The 23975-nt window shown below is 32.8% G+C and overlaps 5 protein-coding genes and 1 long non-coding RNA gene across 8 annotated transcripts in view; 3 read left to right on the top strand and 3 right to left on the bottom strand.

Annotated features, from left to right (window-relative positions):
- The first annotated feature begins 2252 nt into the window (after positions 1-2252).
- Positions 2253-7679, top strand: LOC126914528 (N-acetylneuraminate lyase-like). Of its 2 annotated transcripts, XM_050718598.1 has the most exons (8): positions 2299-2417; positions 3154-3215; positions 4498-4574; positions 4940-5085; positions 5335-5503; positions 5937-6085; positions 6655-6826; positions 7459-7679. In XM_050718598.1, the coding sequence occupies exons 1-8, from the start codon at positions 2412-2414 to the stop codon at positions 7608-7610; spliced, it is 933 nt and encodes a 310-aa protein (XP_050574555.1). In that variant the 5' UTR covers positions 2299-2411; the 3' UTR covers positions 7611-7679. The 2 variants fall into 2 exon arrangements, with proteins under 2 accessions (XP_050574556.1, XP_050574555.1); XM_050718599.1 differs by lacking the exons at positions 3154-3215; positions 4498-4574 and having other exon boundaries at positions 2253-2417.
- On the bottom strand, positions 6290-7786 carry LOC126914542 (uncharacterized). The gene is made up of 2 exons (XR_007709672.1): positions 7643-7786; positions 6290-7554 (listed from the first exon to the last, which is right to left on the bottom strand). It is a non-coding gene; the product is annotated as an uncharacterized LOC126914542 (long non-coding RNA).
- Positions 7787-8151: 365 nt separating this feature from the next.
- The window catches only part of LOC126914501 (NEDD8-activating enzyme E1 catalytic subunit), a 41710-nt gene continuing 25886 nt past the window's right edge, over positions 8152-23975 (top strand). The window contains exons 1-4 of the mRNA XM_050718531.1: positions 8152-9092; positions 9181-9541; positions 9621-9950; positions 10026-10389. Of these exons, the coding sequence (XP_050574488.1) occupies positions 8845-9092; positions 9181-9541; positions 9621-9950; positions 10026-10389 (1303 nt within the window). The 5' untranslated portion in view covers positions 8152-8844. The remainder of the gene's footprint in view (positions 9093-9180; positions 9542-9620; positions 9951-10025; positions 10390-23975) is intronic.
- On the bottom strand, positions 10404-15302 carry LOC126914523 (proliferation-associated protein 2G4). Its single transcript, XM_050718592.1, has 7 exons — positions 15144-15302; positions 13857-14091; positions 13600-13762; positions 13336-13515; positions 12998-13246; positions 12767-12913; positions 10404-12686 (listed from the first exon to the last, which is right to left on the bottom strand). The coding sequence occupies exons 1-7, from the start codon at positions 15226-15228 to the stop codon at positions 12582-12584; spliced, it is 1164 nt and encodes a 387-aa protein (XP_050574549.1). The 5' UTR covers positions 15229-15302; the 3' UTR covers positions 10404-12581.
- LOC126914517 (eukaryotic translation initiation factor 4B) lies at positions 15636-19847 on the top strand. Its single transcript, XM_050718570.1, has 12 exons — positions 15636-15803; positions 16020-16148; positions 16437-16618; positions 16737-16844; positions 16917-17136; positions 17214-17462; positions 17545-17758; positions 17837-17888; positions 17968-18073; positions 18152-18248; positions 18318-18384; positions 18451-19847. The coding sequence occupies exons 1-12, from the start codon at positions 15794-15796 to the stop codon at positions 18517-18519; spliced, it is 1503 nt and encodes a 500-aa protein (XP_050574527.1). The 5' UTR covers positions 15636-15793; the 3' UTR covers positions 18520-19847.
- On the bottom strand, positions 19216-23143 carry LOC126914510 (exocyst complex component 6). Of its 2 annotated transcripts, none has more exons than XM_050718557.1 (13): positions 22874-23143; positions 22304-22469; positions 21943-22229; positions 21723-21825; positions 21387-21632; positions 21143-21310; positions 21011-21082; positions 20801-20935; positions 20375-20745; positions 20076-20310; positions 19849-19990; positions 19546-19732; positions 19216-19465 (listed from the first exon to the last, which is right to left on the bottom strand). In XM_050718557.1, the coding sequence occupies exons 1-13, from the start codon at positions 22954-22956 to the stop codon at positions 19342-19344; spliced, it is 2319 nt and encodes a 772-aa protein (XP_050574514.1). In that variant the 5' UTR covers positions 22957-23143; the 3' UTR covers positions 19216-19341. The 2 variants fall into 2 exon arrangements, with proteins under 2 accessions (XP_050574514.1, XP_050574513.1); XM_050718556.1 differs by lacking the exon at positions 22874-23143 and adding an exon at positions 22574-22722.

The raw sequence follows: 23975 nt of genomic DNA on the forward strand, positions 1-23975 counted from the left end.
AAATTAAGTTTTTGGAATATGAAATAGCGAATCGACGAAACAGACGTATTCCCGTTTAGGATTTTTACACGATTGAATTATAATTTTTCCGTCGCGTGAAGACGTTTACTAAGAAAAAGATCTTTCGATGATAACAAGTCGTCGAATTAAATATTTAAACAATTTTTCCACGTGTAATACGATTTCCAAAAACTTGATCGCGTTACTTTCCGATGAGGTATCTCTAGTCATCTGTCATTCGTACTCAGTTTTAGTTTCTGTGATCGTAGGCTTTACTTTCGTTCGTATTCTTCACAGAGCACAACAGAGTTTGTTACGAACTGGTAGCTATGTTCGCGTTTTTAGTTGCTCGTTGATCGATTAATAGAAACGCAATTCGACGTATTCATAGACACGAGCAATTTAAAAAAAAAAAGGTGTCGTAATTACGTTAATAGCGTTAACGCTAATGACGAGAAGATACGTACGTTGGATAAATTTCTTCGTAGAATATAAAGAAAAATCATTGTTTGCGATAAAAGAGAAACGGCTAAAGCGAGTCGAGCGCTATATAAGAACGCCATCGTCATCGTGACATCGTGTCCAGTACGTTGCGCTAATATCGAAAAACGAAAAGGTATTATAGAAAGAGTAAACGTATCGGTAAAGGAAAGATTCTTTTATTAATATACGCCGATAAGCCGTAGCGTGAATTTCGTTGTATTTAAGCGATAAACAAATTTAACAAAATTCAAGAAAACAAAAAAAAAAGAGGAAAGAGAAAAGAGAAAAGAACAACAACAATTGAAAGCGATCGTAGCGAGTAACATTAAGTAGTATTCTCTCTAGCGTTATTACATAAACTTTCGAGTAGTGTTCGTTCTTGTTTCGAGAATAATGTTCGAATAATGGTACGCGTAATAGCCGTAAAAATGAAAAGGCATGCGGTCATCTTGACGCTACTACACATATAATTTATCTACGATATTGTGTTAATATATCATTGGCATTGTTAAAAGGAGAAGATCTACGTGTAAATAAACGTAAAAAGCATTTTTATAGATAACCTTAGTCATTTCGATATCAACCCCGACCTTTAGATATCAACGACGAGATAAAACAATCAGCGAAAATTTAATAAATACCGTATCGTTTGAGGAGAAATCGGCAATCATTTGGAAAAGGAGATTTCGATACTTCGATAACCTTGAAATGTATCGTCAAGCTCGTCGTTACCCTTAGTTTCCGAGATATACGCGAGAAGCTTCGATCAAATTTACTTTCCATTACGCTTCGTTTACCGTTCGTTTGCGAAAACAACGATATTTGCGGTAGAAATTCTTGTACATGCGTCGCGTGCATTCTACGTACGTGAGTCTATCTTTTCATTCGCGTAACCCGGAATTCATCGCTCGGTCGAGGCGGCCACTACCTATGCAAATATAATTAGTCGGACCGCGATAATCCTAAGGAACTGTGATAAAACTAAGCATTTGCGTTTTACCCCTAGGGCGCTTCATCGTTATAAAATATATTCGAGTGGAAAGGTTCCTTGTGGTTATTGCTCCATCGGGTAAAAAATGGGGAAACGTGAGTTTTCTCATTTTTCCCGGGATTTCCACCCGCGAGCGACCAACGGTGAAGCGACCAACGCTCGGCAAGAGTTTTCCTCTGCGACATCATCGTCACCGAACTTGGCTGCTTTCTCATCATCGGATCAGTCAACATCTCTTTACTAGTTGTCATCCTTAGATCGGTCTACATCTCGTGACTGATTTTCCATCTTTAGATCGTTCATCTGTTTAGCTCGTATCTATACGCACCCGTCTATATCTACTTTAGATCAGTCATCCGGTTAACTTATATCTATACGCATCGAGCGTGACTATCTTGCCTATAAGTTGTTGAAATAAAGCGTAAATTGTAACCTGTTGATCCGGTGTTGTTAATCGATTCAACCAGTTCCTAGATTGTCGGAAAAGTTTCTTTCGTTTTATAAGGAAATAATACGCGCGCGATGTTGTTTGTTTTATATTAGTTTATTGAATTACGCACGAACATAATAATAGAAATAGAACGAAATGGATCATACCTAATTCGATAAAACGATAGAAAACAGAAATTGTTGCGCGTCTATTATCACCTTACGAAACGAAAGAAACTTTTCGAACAACCTGATATAATCGTAACGGGAATTTACGACTCTGGTCAAAATATATATAAAATATATATAAAGCGTGAAGAAAGTACATATACATATTGTATATTATTAGCACTGTAAGACAAAAAATTGATATCAGTCAAAACGTAACACGTGATATTTGATACTCAGCAGAGAGAATCTTATCAGAGCCACGGTTAAAATATTCCTCTTCGTCGCGTTATGTACAGTACCCTAATTGAAGCTCCACGAGTTCACTACACGTTCCAGAATGCCGGTACGTATGCATATGTACGTCGTACACGTCGATTATCGTGCAGATTCATTTTGCAGCTTACCTATTCGTACCTTCGAACCGACTATGATCAAATCTTTCTTGCTTTCGACAGATTTTAAAATATTTTAATCGAAAATATACGTTCGAATACTAATTTCCAAAACTGTAGCGAAACTCTGAAAATTTAGCAACAAATACAAAATAATTGTTTAAAAGTTCAATTTTGGAATATCGTTATTCGAATATATAATCAAACGATGCTTCGACTAATTAAATGTAATATACCGTCGTTATTCGCGTTACATTATATCGGTAGAAAAGGGAAAAATAGTTGACCTCTGAACTGCCTATCAATTATATGCTTATTGCATACACTGATCGACGTAAACTTAAATTTTAAGAGATACAACGCTTCAAACATACGTATAGTATCTTTTATATTGTACGTATATATCCGAATTAAAATCATTATTCACATAGAAATTTATCGCTACTGCGCTCAAATACGCTTGCGTTTACCTCAAACATATTTGACATCTTACGTCTATGTATATTTGCATAATAAAAGTTACTTATACATCAAATACGATGTAAATATAACGATACATCGTACGTAGAAAATACAAACAAAAAATATATTTATAAATGCTACTAGAAGACGAGCTACTTTTTTTCTATAAAATATTATAACGATAAATTATGCGTTGATAACAGATTTGCTTATTTTTAATTACAGAGAGTATCGTTCAACTATAAGGGACTGATCACCCCAGTATTCACACCCTTTAATAACGACAGGTAATTTCCGTAACGTTTATCCGATATTAGCGATATTAGTATAACGAAGAAATAGAAGATAGTAGCAAATATACAGATCGCGTCGTATAGACTGGTAAAACTAAATGATATGAACTTGTAAATGAAATGAAATAACGAAAACTTGTTCGTTGAAACTTAACCGAAATTACCTCGAATTTCCTAAAAGGGAATGCGATCTTTTCGTTGTCGTAGTCTTGTATATGCGTAACTTGGACCCGTTGCATCGGCGAGAAACGGAATTCGCGTGTAGGATGCAATTTATGTCGCAATACCGCGATAAACGGAATAAACGTACAAGCGTCGATAATATGTGAGTAAAATTAGAGGAGAATCCAGACAACGTATATAGGACCGGACGATGGAATAGGGAGCGTTACATAAGCGTTACTTACATAGATAATTATGTTTACCAAAGTGATAGAAGTTTTTGGACGCGTAAAGATACACGCGACGTAAGCACCGCAGTCGTGCGATCGTTACGTTTCAGTCGATGCCAAGACACGGAGTAAGATGCGAGTATTTCATAGCGAATAGTAATTTTGTGAATTTTTTAAACATGTCTGCATTTAATACGAAAAAATCAGGAAAATCGATAATTACGAGTGGGAATCGATAGTTAAACTACATAAAAAGAAAGATCTCATCGAGAAATTACGAAACATGCGAGAAAATGTGGTTGACTGTACGCTACATAATTTAGAAATGGAAAAACGAAAGGGATAGCATCCTATAATAACGCTACAGGACGAAGGAAGAAACGATCTTCCAGAGGAGAGAAGAGGAGTTTATTATAGGGAAACACGTAGGTGAGAACGTATGCATTTCTGCTACGAAACTTGCTAGGATAATTGTTAGTGGTTTAGGTGCAATTGCGATCCAGAATTCTTAGGGAAAAAGCCGGAAAATATAGGCGAAAATAATAAAGATAATATTGGGATCGTTGGGATCAAATCATTCGAGATTAGAGTAAATTCGATCCTTTTGTCCTAGATTAACGACATGATATATGGAAAAAGAGAAATATACGTGTACCGTAATAAAAAAAAATTTACTACCGACTGTAAAGCTCGATTGAACGGGGCCGGAATTCTCGTGTTCGTTAACGAAATTTCAAACAAACGTAAATATCTAAATATTTCGAAATAAAATTTATTAACGACACGACGATCCAAAGCATTCCGGTCGAATCGTTCAGGAATGCGGCAATTTAGAGATACAACGTTTTAATAAAATTACAACTCTATCTATTTGTTTATTTTAGCGCAAGAACTTTAAACTTGTCGATTATACCGCAATATGCCGACTATTTGGCGAAGGAAAAAGTCACCGGTGTTCTTGGTACGTAAGGATTGTACCTATTTGTACGATTAAAATATTTTATTCGTCGATTATCATCGATGTCCAAATTTAGCATGATCGAAAGTCAAATTTCTGTATATTTATATGTATACTTATATGTATATCGTGCTCGTCATTCGATCGTTTAATAGTATTAAAAAAATGGTAATAAACATTCTCATTCGCAAATGACATCGCGATCCTTATTTTTTTTTTCTTTTTTTTTTTTTTTTTTCTTTGATACGTTCTTTAATACGTTCCGTGGTCAACGAGATTCCGGAGTCGATTCGATTTATCGACGTAAGAGATTATTTATTAATTCGAAGACGGAATTATATATAGAAGGAAAAATTTGTAATCGATAGTAAATGGAACGACCGGGGAAGGCCCATCCATGACTACCAGCGAAAGAAAATTAGTTGCCGAGGCGTGGGCAAATGCCGTGAAAACAACGAAGCAACATTTGATGATTCAAGTGGGCGGTACATCTCTTCCCGATGTTCTTGAACTTGTACGTAAAATATTAAGAAACTAAAATATTCGTTTAAGACCGTGTTTTCGATAAAATCAAATTTGAGATAGGTGTCGTCGACAGCTAAAAAGAAGCGTACGTAGAAGAACTTTTAATGCAAAATTCGATATCGTTCAAATTCGATTCTCTTACTCGATAATGACAAGATCTTTTGATATCAAGTACATGTCATTTTATCGTTTCGCTAAATTACAATTCGATACTACATCTAACGATATTTATTTCAAGGCAAAACACGCTGAAAACATTAAAGCAGATTCTATTCTCTGTCTACCGGAGTTATACTTCAGCCCAAGCACTTCCGACCAATTGAAGGATTATTTGAAGCTAGTCAGTTCAGCAGCTCCAAATACACCGCTTCTGTATTATCATATTCCGAGCTTGACTAACGTTAATGGTAAGCTGATAATTACAGTTACAACAATTCTGTCAATTGCGCGTCCTAAGTTGAAAAACTATACGAGGAAATATGTCTACAACGATTATATGCAAATGTCAAGATGGAAACTTACAACCTTACGATGTTCAATTGTAACACGCTCTAAACATCACGTTAATATAATTTCCATCGTTCTTTTCATTTAAACATTCCGAGGAATCGTCAAAACTGATTTGTAAAATATCACTTTCTCTCTCCCTCTCTCTCTCTCTCTTATTGACAAACGATTGATATACAGTTATCGTGGCAATATAGAAAATCCTTTGTCATTTATATATCTGTCTACGCTTATATATTTTCTTCGTCCGATTATTAATAAAAATATCGTATGGCAGCAAATTCCTACGATATGAAGTATTATGTATTTAAAAGCGTATTGGCATTTTTTCAGTGCATATGGCGCAGTTTCTTGAATCTGTTAACGAAGAGGAGATTCCAACTTTCGTAGGAATAAAATTCACAAGCTCTAGCTTAGACGAAGGTGTTCAAGCTTTTCACATTGGTAACAATAAATTCGCCGTATTTCTTGGAAACGATCAGGTATTCTTTATTATCTTTTTAAATATCATATTTAACGTTAACTCTGTAGGTAGTACACAGGATATTCGGGTATATGTGTCAGGAAATTTAAGCGGTAATTCGTGAGGCCGAAATAAGACGAAAATATTAGTATACGCATATTAGTAACATATTAATTCTTTCCGTATATTCACGTATACGTTGTGTACGTTTGTTTACCATAGAAATAACGTTATCATTTACCAACTTTTGAAATTATTTCCAACTTATCTTAAACTTATAAACTATTACTCGTTAATGTAAAAAGCACTTTACAAACTGGCACATTATGTTACTCACATTTCTATGAAATTGATTTTAGTTACATTTTATGTAAAACACGTAGGTACCTTTAAGATATTTAGGTATATATAAATCTTTGATCTAAATCGTATCACGTTAGCTCGTTCTAATCGATCCTAAGAATCTATTCGCTTGTCGAATTCTACAAATTAGATGCAAGCGATTGGTTTAAGAGTTAAAATTTCAAAAATCGATATAAAAATATATAGTAAGAAACTCATACGATACTATTATTGTGTTCGTTTCAGTTGATAACCGCTGCTTGTGCATTAGGAATGAATTCTTTTATAACAACAGGTTCAAATATGTTCTCCGAAATTGTACTCGAAACTCTTGCAGCCGGTCTTGCAGGAAACGTCGTGAAAGGAAAAGAAACGCAACAACGTTTGACAAACGCTGTGATGAACGTATCGAAACATGGTAAAATTATAATTAAATGTTTCTTTCGTCTAAAAATATTACCAAACGCATAAATCCAATTATGTATCATATACATATAGTAAAAATCACTGTACATCCAATTCCATCTTGTCACAAACTTGATTTAACAAGGTTCGATAAAAATAACGATCCAATTCTCTTTGTACCCGATTTAATTTGAGCTAACGCGATTCAAATGAAGCCTTTTTAGAAAATCTACTTTTTAGCACTCTACAAGCTTGAAGCTTTCTTTGGTATTTTCTTTTAAAATAGTACACTTTGACTTGGTTTTATTTTACTTTTTCTTGTAGTTTAATTATAAGCTATTCCTTTATCTTATTCCCTATTTTATGAAAAAATTATGTAAAACCTATTTCGATCGAAACGAGGTGGCAATACTGAATTTCAGGAATTCCATTCCGTTCAATTCCATTCAAATCATCGAATAATTTTCCTTAAATTTGTTACATATTACTTTACGAAAGAGTAAATCTTATTTATTGCAAAATATATAACTTCGGCTGAAAAGAAGTATAGAAATTTAGAAATACAAATAATAATTTTACAAACATATTCTATATTTAGCACCATACTCCCTTCTTTTAATCGTTAATGTTGTAATTATGTTACAGGAACCTGGGTAGAGACCATGAAACCAGCAATGACTCTGTTAACGAGCATCAATCCTGGACCTCCACGTGCACCTCTGAAACCTTTGTCTGTTCAAACTGTGGCATCAATGGCAAAAGATTTACAAAATTTAGGATTTAACGTAAAACTCTAATGTATCAAAAAGGGCACGGAAATAATGTTTACCATTATCTTTCCAAATAAAATTTATGCAAAATAATAACATTTACTATTATTTCTATCGAAACTTTTAGGGTGTTACCATTTATAATTAACACGTTTAACCGTATTTATTACATTTGTAACTACAATCGTCAAAGTGAACGAACGTCAAAGTAAAACTACGCGAGTTCGGCATTTCCAAATTCACAAAATATGCTGTAAACGTTGAATTCGCTTTTAGTATTTTCTTACACAGTAAAGTAATAATTGACGATTGTACAAAGAATACACAAAAAAAACTCAGATAGAAAAGTAAATATGAACTTTCCCGTAGAACTGTACAATTAAGTAGGTTCTTGAAACGTAGAACTCGATAGGTTCTTGTCAGTGCTAGTGTGCAACCAAACAAGGCGGATCTCTAATTTTATAAGTTCTTGTATATACTAACTTTAGTTGATCTCAGCACTTGACCGCATGGTGCAGCACTAGTCCGGGAACAACCAGTGCCATAAGCGTGAGCACTCTTATTTCTAACTAACCTAGCCCAGCTTGAAAGTTATGGCCGTGCGGCTGGGATATTTTTGTATATAATTCTAAATTAAAACTGACCGCCGGTTATATGTATAGGAAAAAATTGTTCAAACTGCTGAGCTTTATACATATTTCAAATCATCAAAACCAAAGAAGACGCTTTTCATCGACAACCTTGACGATGTAACATTAGTGACCGAATCGCGAAATTAAAATGAAATTTTTGGCGGGTTTTGCTAGGTTAAGTTCAGGTTTAGTTTCAGAGCAAAATTAACAACATTTGAAATTTGTTGCGAATCTTTTTTTTCTGTGATATCTTGTTTATTTAAATGGTACATTTTAACGTATCAAAGTTTGAAGAAAGTCAGAAATATTAATCAAATTGTTCACTATTATCCCTTAACCAAGGATATTATTTGGTATTAGGTTTAGTAACTTGGTTTAAACGCTTTTTTTCACTAGCGACCTATCAGCCAATGGTAATAGCTAAAATTTCACGTGATCGATCGTGTTTACTCCGTCAATTCATCTGACATGCACTGAGTTGTTGTCACAAATGCTAGATACTTGAAACACAACGAATGTTTGAATTTTTTGGTTAGATCACAAAGTATATAAAAATGTTTGATTAAAACATTTATACTTTAGTATCGTTTAGGAAGTGATTTTTAATACGTTTTAACGATATTTCAACGATGGGTCCCGATCATATGCATAGACGATGGAGTAGTTTACGAAAAGTATTAGAAAGAACAGGTCCTTTTTGTAGACCAGATTTTGAACCATCGCCAGAAACATTGCAATTTTTATTAGACAATTGCAAGATTCTCGTCATTGGCGCCGGTGGTTTAGGATGCGAATTACTTAAAGATTTAGGGTTGATGGGTTTTAGACAAATTCATGTAATCGATATGGACACGATTGAATTATCTAACCTCAACCGGTACGGAAATATACGATGATTCAGCAAAAGTATTTATCAAAATATTTATTAAAGAAGAATAGAGAGATTAATAAAAAAAAAATTGCAGGCAATTTCTCTTCCGCCATAAAGATATCGGCTCGTCAAAAGCGGAAGTAGCTGCAAAGTTTGTCAATAGTAGAATACCAGGCTGCAATGTTATATCACATTTTTGCAAAATACAGGATAAAGATGAAGAATTTTATAGACAATTTCACATAGTCATTTGTGGTCTAGACTCGATCGTTGCAAGAAGATGGATCAATGGAATGCTGCTGTCTTTATTAGTTTATGAAGATGGTGAACTTGATCGATCCACTGTAATACCCATGATTGATGGAGGAACGGAAGGTTTTAAAGGAAATGCAAGAGTAATACTACCTGGTCTATCTGCTTGCGTTGAATGTACTTTGGATTTATATCCTCCTCAGGTACATGTACTGAAAATATTTGTTTACATTGAACAAATAAAATATAACTTCTGTCAACTACTATTATGTTGGAACATAGGTGACATACCCATTGTGTACAATAGCAAATACTCCACGCCTACCAGAACATTGTATAGAGTATGTGAAAGTAATTCAATGGCCAAAAGAAAATCCATTTGATTGTGCGATAGATGGAGATGATCCTCAGCACATAAATTGGATTTATGAAAAATCTAATGAAAGAGCAGCACAATTTGGAATACAAGGATTAACGTACAGATTAGTACAAGGTGTAGTCAAAAATATTATACCTGCTGTGGCATCTACAAATGCTGTCATTGCTGCAACATGTGCTACCGAAGCGTTTAAACTTGCTAGCAGTTGTAGTGCTTCGCTAAATAACTATATGGTATTTTTGTTATTTCGATTTTAATTAGAAATCTAAGGATGCAACATAATAAGCAAATAATTCCTTTTTCTAAAGGTACTCAATGATGTAGATGGAATTTATACTTACACTTATGAAGCAGAAAAGAAAGAAGATTGCGTGGCGTGTAGTCAAATTCCAAAAGAAATCGAAATTAGTAATCCTAAATTCAAATTGAAAGACTTGATAGAGAACTTGTGTGAAAGGCCAGACTTGCAAATGAAAAATCCAGGTCTCACGGCGTACATTGATGGGAAAAATAAAACGTTGTATATGCAAACTGTAACGAGTATTGAGGAAAGAACTCGTGAAAATCTAACAAAAACGCTGATCGAACTCGGGCTTAGACACGGCAGTGAGATAAATGTCGCTGATATTACCACTCCTAATGCAATTGTATTAAAATTAAAATTTGTATATTGTAATCCAGATATGTGATAGTCAGAAAATTCTTCATTTTGTTCATAAATTTATCACTACAAACCATTATATATATTTACAGTACTTGTATTGCTTTTGTGTCAGTTTAAAAAATAATGTCGACATAAAAAGTTCATCAACATTATTCTTACCGAAATAAAAACGAAAATATGTTCAATGTAGTATCATTTTTTACCGAATCTATAAATAGATATCACACGATTACATTTACTTTGAACATTATTTTTAATATATTGATTCATCCTAATTTTATCTGATAAACTGGTATGGTATTGCTATTTTTTTTTCTTTTTCTTTTTTTTCTTTTTTTTTTTTAATGTATATATATGGTACTAGTTCTTGTGACTATACTTATATATAACAGAAGCAAGTATTAAAACTATATTAGTTCATATGACATACCTGTTATATTAACAATAAAGACACAGTTGCAAATATGATTCTATATTTCTGATGTTTCGTTTTTCACTTTCATCAGAGATTATATATCATAGAAAAATTAGTGAGTTATATAATCCGTAAAATTCTATCTTTTTCGGTCGTTAACTTTTTTGTTGATAAATTTCGTGTGTCTCTTCAGAAATAGACAGTATCTTACAGATCAATACATTAGTACGACTATTTTGAAAGAGAAAAAAAGGAGCAGTTTAATGACTCGCGAAATATGCACGTGTCAAAATCTATACTTGCTAGCTTGTCATTAATATCTTTTTAATAACAATTTCTCTCGTCTCGTATTAAATTTTATGTTAAGTATGAATTTTGTGCACAGTCCTTTTTTGCATTATAAGCATTTATTGATGATTTATCCGTAACGAACGAAAAATACTACGGATCCAATCTTTCCATATTTGGTAAATACTTTTATTGAAAGTATTATTCCAAATCGAATGGATGACATTATATGCTCCGATTAGAGCAAATGAAGGACAGTGCACGATAACCCAAAACATCTTTTGTTTTACAAGCACACTCGGTAACATTCGACATATGCACAATTTGAGTAGAAAAAATATCTAGAACAAATACATTATCTATCTTCCTTATACAAAACTATCATTACATTGTATCAATATTTCATAATTTTCGCTTTTTTACCTCGATAAGACGATTAGTCACTAGCTAAGAATCTTTCGTTCTTAGAAAGACGTCCTTCTTTTTCCATTTGAATGTGAATAACACAAAATGCTCCTATGATCATTTGAGTAATATTTACTTTAAATATTCATTGTCAGTAAAATTTTCATCAAGTTAAACTGAATAAGAATAAAATATTTTTTGACGGTTGGGGAATTCTTACAACGAAACACTTCGAGGTTCATTGGCATTTCATCGTTTATACGGAATTCCAATATGGACATTCTCATTTCAATTGTACAATTCGAAATTAGGTGTTTTCTTTTTATAGTATGAATTATTAATTCGCTAGACACGAGATGCACAAAATCAGCTAGTGCAAAACTAGCATTAGTGTCAAAGTAAGTTGTGTCACGCTGGGCAGTGCATTCAGAAACTGCAGAACGTATTAACTGTGATTCTTTTCAAGTATCTTTTCGTTTACGTAATGAAAGAGACATTAATCAACATGAGATAGTTTTCTTCGATAACCCAAAAACATTTATAAAATCAAATTCGCATTTTATTCGTTTCTTTTATGAAAGAAACATATGAATGCACATGCGGTTCACTTTCTGGCTCGGCCGAATTGAGTCGCACAATACAGTCATTATATTTCGACCATTATTTGAAAAATAAATTTCACATGTTCGAGATGTAATATATCAGCTGTAAAATGTCTTATGAATAATCATTGTTTTATGTATAATAATACCATGGTCCATGAAAAAATAGTCCGGTATAAAAACGTAAGTGTGGCATAATAAGTGTCGTGAAGTCCGATTTGTCCAGGGCAGAATACAACACTTTTTTATCATGGAAATTCCTGGATTTAAATAGATACAGTTATTTAATTAAACAAACAGCAATATAAAAATGGGAAAGATATAACGATATGAAGAATCACGATTTATCAATGTCGTCTCAACAAAAAGACAAATATTTGAGGTATAGTGACGTTAAAAAGTGTCTAATTTCTGCTCTGAAGCTGCTTAACAAAAGATAACACAAAGTGCACGATGTTAATACGTCATGAAGAACGCTAAAACGGTTGTGTTAGGCCTTGGCATCAACTTCCATCGCCACTTCACCTGCAGCTTTCTCTGCCTTCTTCCTCATTCTCTTTGCAGTTCTCGGGTTTACCGAGGTGTACAAAAGGGTCTATAAACAAAATTAATTAATTAATAACAGAACCCAGTAAAAGAAAAGGAATTGAAAAAAAAATAATACGTAATTCATACCTTCAATTCAGGATCTTTAACAGCATATTCTGATTGATAAATGTCAAGGTCTAAAGGAATTCCTGTAATCTTGTGTTGCCGATTGTGCATTACTAGTACTGTGAATTTGAATTGTGCAGCAAATTCATTTGGTTTTTCATATAGCACCTAGAATAGTAATAAAGATATAATGACATAAAACTCTTTAATGAAATATAAAAACAAAGAGTTATACATAAGTAACGGACTTACTTGGAATGGTTCAATCAACCTATGATTTACACATTCTACAACTGCCATTTTTGCCTTCTTCTCGTCCTCGAAAGTACGTAAATTGAACGGCATAAGGCCGTGTTTATGAGTGACTTCAGAGTAAAACATGCGAGACGCTTTCAATTTCAGTTGATATGTTTCCTCTGTTTTTTTAAATATAGTAACTCGGGTGTCCTGTTCTCGGCCTACTCCTTCACCAGTACTAACCAGCACATCCATTGCATATACCTATAATTTAAAAAATCCACATATATTGCATTTTCTCTATTCTAATTGATTACATATTATATTATATACATATGTAGAATAAACTATACCTCATAAGCTTCAAGAGTGTATTTTTCATGTTCTTTCTTCTGTGCATCATTTGGATTTTGAATAATAGTTTTTTCTCCATCTATCTTAAACTGTTTCAATTGGTGACTTAACATTCCTTCAATTGGTTTACACTTGTATACGTCGCAAATTTTTTCTACTGTCTCTGTTATCGTGTATGTCTGTAAACAGAAAGAAGCTACATAAACAACGCGAAATTTAATCAATTTATAGATACAGAAGTGTAAAATATATAAATAACTTACCTCTGTACCTGGCTGTAAAAGCCTCAATGCAGCTTGCGATGCATAGTGTGCAGCTAACACTACGTCTGCTTTTCTACCAGTAACTTTTTTTTGTGATGAAGAACCTATAACAATAGTATGTGCCACAACTGCTATAAAGCCATCAACATGTGCTCCAAGATCTCTAAAAATAGAAGACAATAATTACTTTAAAAAATGAGAATATAAGTTATATTTTATAATATTGAATGTATTATATTCATGAATCATAAACTTACACTTTTACCATATCCTCGTCTTTGAGTATGAGATCTGGTTCACTTGCAATTGGTGAAAAATGACATATGCAATTATTCACCGATATGCATGTAGGAAAAGCAATTCCCTTCTTCAGCTCTTTTTCCTTTTTAAAGACCTTATTGGTCTCATCCAATATCAGTTCATCTCCAATCTCACAAATTTCTCTTACTGATGCTCCAGCAACGCACTTATCTAAAACTTGCTTTAATACCCCTGAAATTGAAAGAAATCATTTATCATTTATAGGTACTAACAAATACTCAACACAAATACTAGGTAAGATTTATAAAATATGTACGAAATTATGTAAGTACTAAACACATACATATGTACAAAAAGTTTGTCTTTACTAATGTATATTTCTACGTCTTTTATTTTTTTATACATAATTTTCATCTAATTCTCTTATCCTTCAGATTTAAAAAATGCTTAAAAATTATAATTATCTCTCAAACAGTACAAAATTGAGCTAAACCGATTCAGGGAGTTTCGCAATATTCGATATTTTTTAGGTCCCACGAAAAATAAAAAGATCGAATGAGAATTACATTTAAAAAATGTAAAACGCATTAAATTTTTATTTTTTGTGATTTTTTAACGCAAAGAATATTTGAATATATTTTTTGAAATCAAAAGTTATAATCAATGTTTCTTTTCAATTTTTGTTTCTCAAAATTAACAAAAAATTTAACATTTGAAATCGATGACCCCTTTATATGCAAAATTTGAAACAAACACGTTTCAGATAATTTCGTGGATATTTTGAATACGGTTCTCCTTTTATTCATTATATATGATATAAAATAATATTGCAGCTAAATATGTTATTCAAATGATAATAAATTCCAAACATAATACGATGCGAGCCATACAGCGCAAGTTTTCATTGAACATCCGTCTAGATGGTCTTTTTACGGAAATGGAAACACATACAGAGATGCAAGCGGATTATGATTTCTGCATAGTAAAATTGTTACGTTGCGATAATGAAATGAAACGGACAATTTTTCGAGCTACGTAATGAAAAATAAGTAATTTGTTGTCGATCAATTGTTAGAGAAGTGTAGAATATTGAAAGTATCGACAAGTTATCAGAACGAAATAGTCGGTGCCAACTATCCCACATGGTAAGAGAGCCCGGCATTAGCGCGCCACATTCCATATGGCTAGGCGGAAAATAAGACATTAAGGAGCCCGTGCATGAACCAGGCAATTTCACTTTTATTCGTTCGGCTTCATTAGTGAACGTTAAGTCGTTTTCTTACGATTTACGATGTCACCGGCCATTTTATACTTGGTGACAACGATGTCTTCGGCGATGGTTCTCTCAGTCTCCTCTTTGTCCGCCATGTCTTCAGCACACTATGTTACGATCACGTGACTTAGATAGACTGCTTCTTTGCAGTTGCTTCCTGTAACAGTCAGTATCTCAAGTTAACCGTGTGTTCCGAAATTTCCTAGTAATTGTCTCTATTGGTATCTCTCAACTGAAAAATTCTAAATATTTATAATATCACCCTGATAACACTTTTATGTTTTACGGTCATGGATGTTCCTTTTTAAGCTAAATCGTAGGGAATTTCAAGAAATATGTATTTTTTAAATATTTCTAATTTTATATAATTAGTTAAAGAACTTAAACATGTTGATCGATATTTTTGGCAAAAATATTTGGCAATAGAAATGGATAGATATAACTGCCAAACAATATAAAATTATTTGTATATTTCGTTTGCATAGAATATTTGTAGAAATGCGCAAACCTTCAAACTGACTTTGTGACGTACAAGTGTACAAGGTTGGTCGACTTGCATCTTTCTAAAACGTGTTTCATGCCTTATGGATCCTGAGGTTGGTCGTGTGGCCTATTGGAACGCGGATTTGATTTGCATTGCTTTAAATTCAAGTCATAACCATGTCTTCAGGTAAACTATCCCATAGAATAAAATTAAACTGCTATTATTTCGTTTGTTCGAGAATATTTTCGATATAAGACACCTTGATATTGTTGGAATTTTACCATTTTTTACACGACATAACCAAACTTTCCGCGAAACGCAGCGTGCTATCAATATTGCACTTTTATATATTAAATATTCCTATTAAAAATGCTAATTTTTACGTGTATCTATTTCTATAAGGCAAAAAAGGGAAAAAGAAGAAGTGCAAAACTGTCGATTTAATGTCATTCCTTGCTGATGGGGGTGCAACACCCACTGTGCCAGTTAAACCATTGAGCAGCTGGATTGAAGAAATGGAAGAAGAGCATGGTAAAATAAATTTATAGATTCCTTCCTTTTTTTTTATGCTTTGATCTTTAAGGTCTCATTTTAGCTGATACATTTGTGTGCGTGCGTGCGTGCGTGCGTGTACGCGCGCGCGCGCGAATGTGTACATGTATATGCATATATATACATACGTGCGTGCGTGCGTGCGTGTGTGTGTGTATGTGTGTGTGTGTATATTCATCTATGAGATATAGATGAATGCCTAACATGCTTAAAGTATTTAAAAATTATAAATTGCTGCAAAAAATGTCAAGTATTATTATTTGGCAGATGGATTCTCATCAAGAAGTAGCAAAGAACCAGTGATTCTGCCAACTGCTCCAAGAGCTGCAAGAGGTCCACGTGTTGCAGATGAAGATATCCCTTCTAATCCACCTTATGTAGCATATCTCTCTAATCTTCCTTATGAGGTAGATGAAGCATATTTGACAGAATTTTTTGCAAACATGAAGGTTAGTGTTTTTATCTATTTATCTTTATTAAGTAATACTAGAGAATTTATATTTACTATTTACACTATTGTACAGTATGTAGCTCATTTAAACTTGGATTATCATTACTATCTTTTAGATTTCTAACATACGCTTGCCAAAAGATTCCAATAAACTCAAAGGATATGGATATGTTGAATTTGAAGATCGTCAAAGTTTAATTGATGCTCTTTGTTTATCTAATACAGTAAGTTTCTACAGTTTTCAATTTGGAGTATTTTACAATAACATAATTGTGTATGAATTTTTACTTTCCTAGCCTATGAAAACTAGGAGGGTACGAATTGATGTTTCAAATAGTGTTAATGATGATCGTCGTGGCGGTCGAATGGGTCGAGATAATCGTAGAGACAATGATTATGATCCTGAACGTACATCCGGAGATTGGAGAAGCGGGCCACGAGACGAAAATCTAACATCAGAAGGAGATTCGTACCGGAGTCGGTATGATAACAGAGACCGAAGAGATGACCGTGAAAGTATGCTTATATATGATGATTCTCATTATACGCGTGTAATTAATTGAGAGAAAATTATACAATTAATACTCAACTAGGTTCTGACTATGATAATAAACCTGGTGCTTGGCGTGAAAGTAGTGACAGAACAAGGCCAACATTCAGAGACAGAGGTGGTTTCAGAGATGAAGACAAAGATAGAGAATGGTCTCGCTATGATAAAGGTAGCAGAGATCGAGATGGGGGAGACAGAGGAAGTAGTTTCGGCCCGCGTCGTAATTATGGAGATTCTGATTGGGATCGTGATGGTCAACGCAGGCAAGCAAAGCCCCCTACAGAAAATAAATGTGAGTGTTATTTCTTCTTATAATAAATAAAATGTATAAAAAACTCTACTCTTTAACTACTAAAAGATATTGAATATTATAGCTGAATTGAGGACTAGGCCGAAATTGCAGCTACAGCCTCGTACAAAGCCTATTGAGCCTATTGTTGCAAAAGAAGAACAACAATCTGCAGCTACACCAGTTTCCTCCACAAATATATTTGGTGCTGCAAGACCTGTAGATACCACTGCTAGAGAAAGAGAAATAGAGGAACGTCTTGCGAAGTCGTACGCCGAATCAAAATCCAAAGAAGATGGGTACGGAAAACTGGAAAATCGCTTGAATACTTGAATATAATTCATCTTAACATATTTAACAATTAGTTGTCTTTTTAGAGATTCAGAAAAACGCGGTTCTAAAGAGGGTACTTGGGGTAAACGTAATGGGGTAAGTTCATCATGTAAAATTGTCTAACGTGTCATATGTCACATGATTTTATTTACCATGTATTTGTTACTCTTATTAGGAGGGCCGGGAAGAAAGAGAGAGGGGTCGGCAGACTTGGCGATCCGAAGATGACAGAAGTCGACGAAATGAAAGATCAGCACCACGAAATCAACCTGCTTATTCTGGTAAATTTGAGTGGTAATTATAACTAAACTGAGCTAAAATAATTTATGATATGGTACAATGCTTTCTGTACAATTTAGATCAATATGGAGACTCTAAAGGTCAGCCCTCTTCTCGCGGCGGACGACCATCTTCTAGAGGTCCCCCAAGATCAAATGATACTCGGGGTGGAGATAGGTAATAAGACCATAGAAGAAGGTAGTATTAATGTATAACGTATGTGTTTTAATTGCATTATATTTGCAGAGATCGACGAGATAGAGAGAAAGACGATGTCAGTAGGATGCCAAAGGCAAAGGATGAACAAGCTCCAGTAAGTGGGAGATTCTTTTAATTAATCCTAATCACGATAATTATAAATAATTTCTTTCTGTTTCAGAATTTCGTAGCTTCCAACAAGTATTCCATGCTACCTGATGATGTGGATCCCGACAATATTGATGATTAGTCAAAACTATTATACATCACCAATTAAATTGTGCCACATGCATCATAATTGGTCTATATATGCATATTATTAATTTGTTTTACCTCTATTAAATACTTATCGAATTGATTCACGAATCGAACTCTAAGCTCTTGGTATTACTTTACAAGAATTATTGTTGATTTGTATTTAATCTATTTTATTACTCATAATATGATTATCTATCCACATATGTATTTACTTTATATTTCGATATAAATGTTCAGCATCATTAAATCAGTGTGAAAATTCGGATAACTTTAAAGAATTATATTAATTTTTTAAATATTTAATTCTGAAGATAATTACATCTGTAAGACTTAGGAATTGGGACTTTATACATCATACTTTATCCACTGTACAATTATTGTACAATATGTAACTCATTTAAATGTAAAATAATAATGCCAATTTAGGAGGAAAACAATTAAAATAATAAGTGTAATGGGAATTTATGTGATGTAATATATTCTATTGCCTGAAATTCAATATTTCATGAAATGGTTAATAATAACAAAAAAAAAAAGGGGGTAATTGCAACATAATCGAGCATCGAGAAGTTGATACCATAAAATAAGCACAATAAAGTGTAAGCCATAATGTAGCAGATAAGCTACTATATTAATAATCATCGTATCATGACAATATCAGGAAGCATATATGACTGATCAATGAAAATTTTGTCACAATCATTTTATTATAATATGTTTCTAAATAATTATGCTGTAAGCATATTTATATATATTAAAGATTATGTATTTACAATCTCTTCCTGAGGTATGTACATACTGACTTTATCTTCATTTACTGTTGTGTAGTTTGTGCTAATTGACGTAACTGTTTCAACACAGTCTCCAGAAGCTTTTTTTTATCCCGCTCACTTTTCTTTAATACAGAAAATACTGTCTTTTTGTCAGATTCTTTTAATCTGTAAGTATAATACGTCTAAAATGTAGATATTGATAATATAGTACAGTATCACATGGAATAAAAAGGCATGGTACATACTTCTCTAACAAAAGCACAGCCATGTTTGGAGAAACCAGATGATATTTACTTGATTCATGGCCATAGTCGTGAAAATAAGTAGGCCAGTCCCAACTCATAAATAAGTCTAGTAATTGTCTTAATTGTGCAAAATATTGAAGTAGGATACCTTCGGGTAAACCAGAAACAGGTTCCGAGGCAGCAAATTCTAAAGATTAAAAGATTTTTTCTAATTTATGTTCGAATCAATTCAATATCACCACAAAATATTTTGTAACCATATATTGTACATCTTATTTAAGAATAAAAGTCAGAAATACGTACGTTCGCATTGTATTGTATCTAAATTGACTTGTTGAAGAGCACCCATAGATATTTGTTTCACATCATCACTAATTATTATTCCTAATATAGATTTCGCTATATGAGAACAGGCAGATTGACACGCAACTTGCGCAACCTCATCCTAGAATATAAATTCGCTTTGATTTTTATGAAATATTTACAAGAATACAAAATTGATAAGTTGTTATAATATGATAAATATGTACCGGTAAATTGGTAAAACAAGTAAAAGTACTTTGCAAGAACGCTATGAGATCGGTAATAAAGCCAGACGCGTGCCCTTGAGGTTCTGCCAAATTCCAATCGTAGTTTTCTAATTCTAAAAATTCATCAAGTTTATTCTTTAATTTCTCGCAGATTTGTTTTTCAGCATCGTCCCTTGCAACTCTAAACATAGCTGATTCAACACCCATACAACTCAACTGTCCTTCATGTGGTGTTCTACAATATCATTTAGACGATATTACAATAAAATAAATACTCATAATTTATTTAGTTAACTTACCCTGTAATATTAGACATAAATTCTTCCAAATATTTCGTAGATTTTTCAAGATAACCGGTATTTATTATAATTTGAACAACTTGTAAAAGAGCCAATGATGGTTTTCGAAATAATGACGACAAGCATCCACTAAATGTTCTCGTTAGTAATAAATTTGTCGACTTGCATATCATTTCATCTATTTCAGTTTGAGTAAAATTTAAGTCTTCCGAAAATTTTAAACAAGCATAAATGAATTCTTTTACTTGTTGATAGACTTTCGGTACCATATCCGAGAATGGAAATTTTTTTGGAAAATCTACTTTTTGTAATTCCTCGTCGTGGTACGGAAACAAACCAAGAACATTATCATATTCTTCTTGCGTTGTGACCTAAAATATACCAGTGTACATAAAGTATAAAATCTCTTATAACAAAACAATATACCTGAATTGGTAAGAAACTATCTTCATCCAAAATGTCTCTAAACACTTGAACCCAATGTTGCATTAGAACTTCATTATAATGCACTCGAATTTCTTGTAATAAATCCCAAAGTTGTCCTACAGTATAGCCATAATTCTTGTTCCGCCCCCCCAAAAAAAGAAATAATTAGAAAATACTAGTAACATATTTACAATGCACTAAGTTACTTACCCTTAATGTTGTATTAAATAGCATTATAAGATTTTTTATTTTTAGGATGAGTGTCGCATCCGTACAGTAGGCCTAAAAAATTATAATATTTGATCATATAAAATACTCGAGAATAATTTTGATATTACTTACGGAATGGGTGCGCAATGCATTCACGATTTTTGATAGTGCCATTTGCCATAGCTCATCTAAATAAGCGCGCGTAGCTAAACCATTGCCGGTATTTAAAATATGATCTTCTACTACAAAAAATCCTACTATGCCTTGTAAATATGTTTGATAACCAGTTATACTCTCATGCTGGAAACATAAAGTGAAAAATTTAATTAATAATATAGAATAGTTACTGCACTAATAATTACTTACTAATATTTACCATATTAATAGGCGATTGTAAAACTAATCTAGCTTGCTGTTTTCTTTGCTGTCTATAGTACGCTTTAAACGTTTCCCCTTCACGAAGCACGGTATAAATATGCATACAGCGATAAACAGGACTGAAATCCATTAAGTCTTGAGCACTTAATTCTTCTTCTGACTCATTTGATAAAGAATTTGTTGTATGAGATCTCCTCTTCTTTCTACCAATAATTTCTGCTTCAACAGTTAATTGTTCTTGTGTCTAATAGCAAAAAATGGATCAATGTACTGTATGTATGAATAAAAATTAAAATTATATCTTTACAAAAAGAATTCCTCGAATCTTACTTACATGTCTCATAGCAACTTCTCCAATTTTTGGTGAATATTTCCTAATATTTTCTAAAAAGTCTCTTAAATCAGACATGGAAGCATCCTTTATATTTTCACGTAGTCTAAAATTATTGTAATCTATCAGTCAGTTAATGTCACTTAATATGTCTGTGTAAATTACTCTCTAGTTACATTCTGCTGTAAAAATAAATAGTCTTTTATCTTGTGACATTACTCACTGCGGTATTTGTTGAGTAATTTGTGAAGAAAATCTGTAATTTGTTACTTTTGGTAAGTCATGATGTTCTAGCTGCTCCAATGTCCTTAAAGCTGGATAATAACGCTTGTCTTTCAACTGTTTTTGCAACTTTGCATAGGCAGCTAAAACAGGAAGACACATAGTAAGACTATCCACTGCAGCAGCCATATTACTTTCTACTTTGCGTGCTTTAACAAGTTCTTCTCCTTTTTCTATTACTTTGGTAGCAGTGGCAGTAATACGTTTATCAAGTTCCAGTATTTCAGCCTATAAAAAAGATATTTTATAAAATCATACATTTCTATTTCACCTAAAGAATCAATCTCAAGATATAGACTGACATTAAGCTGTTGTGCTTGGGATCGAACTTGCAAAAGTTCTCTGATTGAATCAATAAAACCTTGATAATGATGATTGCACATTCTTTCAATATCTTTGTCATGTGCCTTGATACGCTCATCAAGTTTCTCCATGAACTTTTGATGTTCGTGGCCATCGTAAATTGCTCTATAAAAAAAAAAAAAAGGAGTAAAAGTAACAATACTTATATTGATTTTTATTTTTCACTTTGAAGCTTTCTCCCTTCAGTAAATGCCTGACAATGGTGATACCTGAAAACAAGGCCTATACTATTAGTATCTGTAGATTCTATCTCATACAGCAGGTATTCGTGCTTTGGAACCATAGTTGACAATAGATTGCCAACTTGGTTAGTTGACAACCTTGACATAATAGTATCCCAATTCTACTTCTCTTTATTCTAACACGGGGGTGTCCACCCGCGTTCTCAACCCTTCTAGTGCGCATATGCGCGATAAATATTGCATCTGCGTGAAGGGATGATACCCCGAAAGCGCGTCTTTTAACGAAATTTTTGATAAACGGCGAACTTTGTAATTAAATTGACATACCGAAAAGTTGGTCCCAAGTAATCGTCTATGCCTTCTATTTCTTGGATGAGAATATCGTATCGTTGCATTTCAATTAAATCCATTGTTAACTTAAATAAGAAAATGTCAAAAATTTTTGGCAAATAAATTTGTACACTCTTATATTAAAAAGGTCAGGTAATTTCCATTTGTTGTTTAACAATAAATCATGTCAATATACAACAGCTCTCCAATTTAATTATGACATTCCTGTTAATAATGTTACTGTTATCCAAATAACATTGTCAATATCGTTTAAACTGCCATCTTCGTCAAACTATATATGTATGTATGTATATAATACATCTACCATCTTTTATACATAACATAATACATATTGTGCAAACGTGTCATTATACAGCGATCGGTGAACTAATTTAACGGTATAAGATATTTATATAATCACTATATAATATAACATAAATTTTAAATAAACTCTATTAGTCATTTATTATAAATCACATCTAGTCCTATTATAATCTTACATGTACTAATTGAAAGTTAGGGAAGTAGACTTTTTGTAACAGTTCGTGTTTATTTAACAAATACCGTATTAAATCAACAGTTATTTAAGTAGAATGACTCAAAATAAAATATTTATATAATATTATGGAATATATATAAATTTCAAATAACAATATATTTATGATAAATCACACCTAGAGTTCTAGTTTAATTCTGTACGTATATTAATTGATAGTTAGGGGAATAAATCGAGAGGATGGGTATAGATTTTTTGGAACAATCCGTGATTATTTAACAAATAACGTATTAAAACAACAATAAATCAAGTAGAACAATGAAAAATATTTTCAGTGTTGTAGCATCTATTTTACAAAAAAATATGAGAAGAAAATCCCGGAGTTTATTAAAAGTTCTAACTAGTTATTGTTTTATCTACTATATTTGTACTGTTTTCGATAAAATTAGCATTTTACGAAAAAGCATAAGTACGGTTTGCTCAGATAGATCGTTCTTCATGAATAGAATATATATTCAATGAAAAGGCTTTGTTTATTAGAATGTTAAAGAATTCGGCCAATTTAGAAATAATTATTTCATCCTCTTTATGGAGAGGAATTTC

Source organism: Bombus affinis, chromosome 3 (genome assembly GCF_024516045.1).
Source record: "Bombus affinis isolate iyBomAffi1 chromosome 3, iyBomAffi1.2, whole genome shotgun sequence".
Classification (NCBI taxonomy): domain Eukaryota; kingdom Metazoa; phylum Arthropoda; class Insecta; order Hymenoptera; family Apidae; genus Bombus; species Bombus affinis.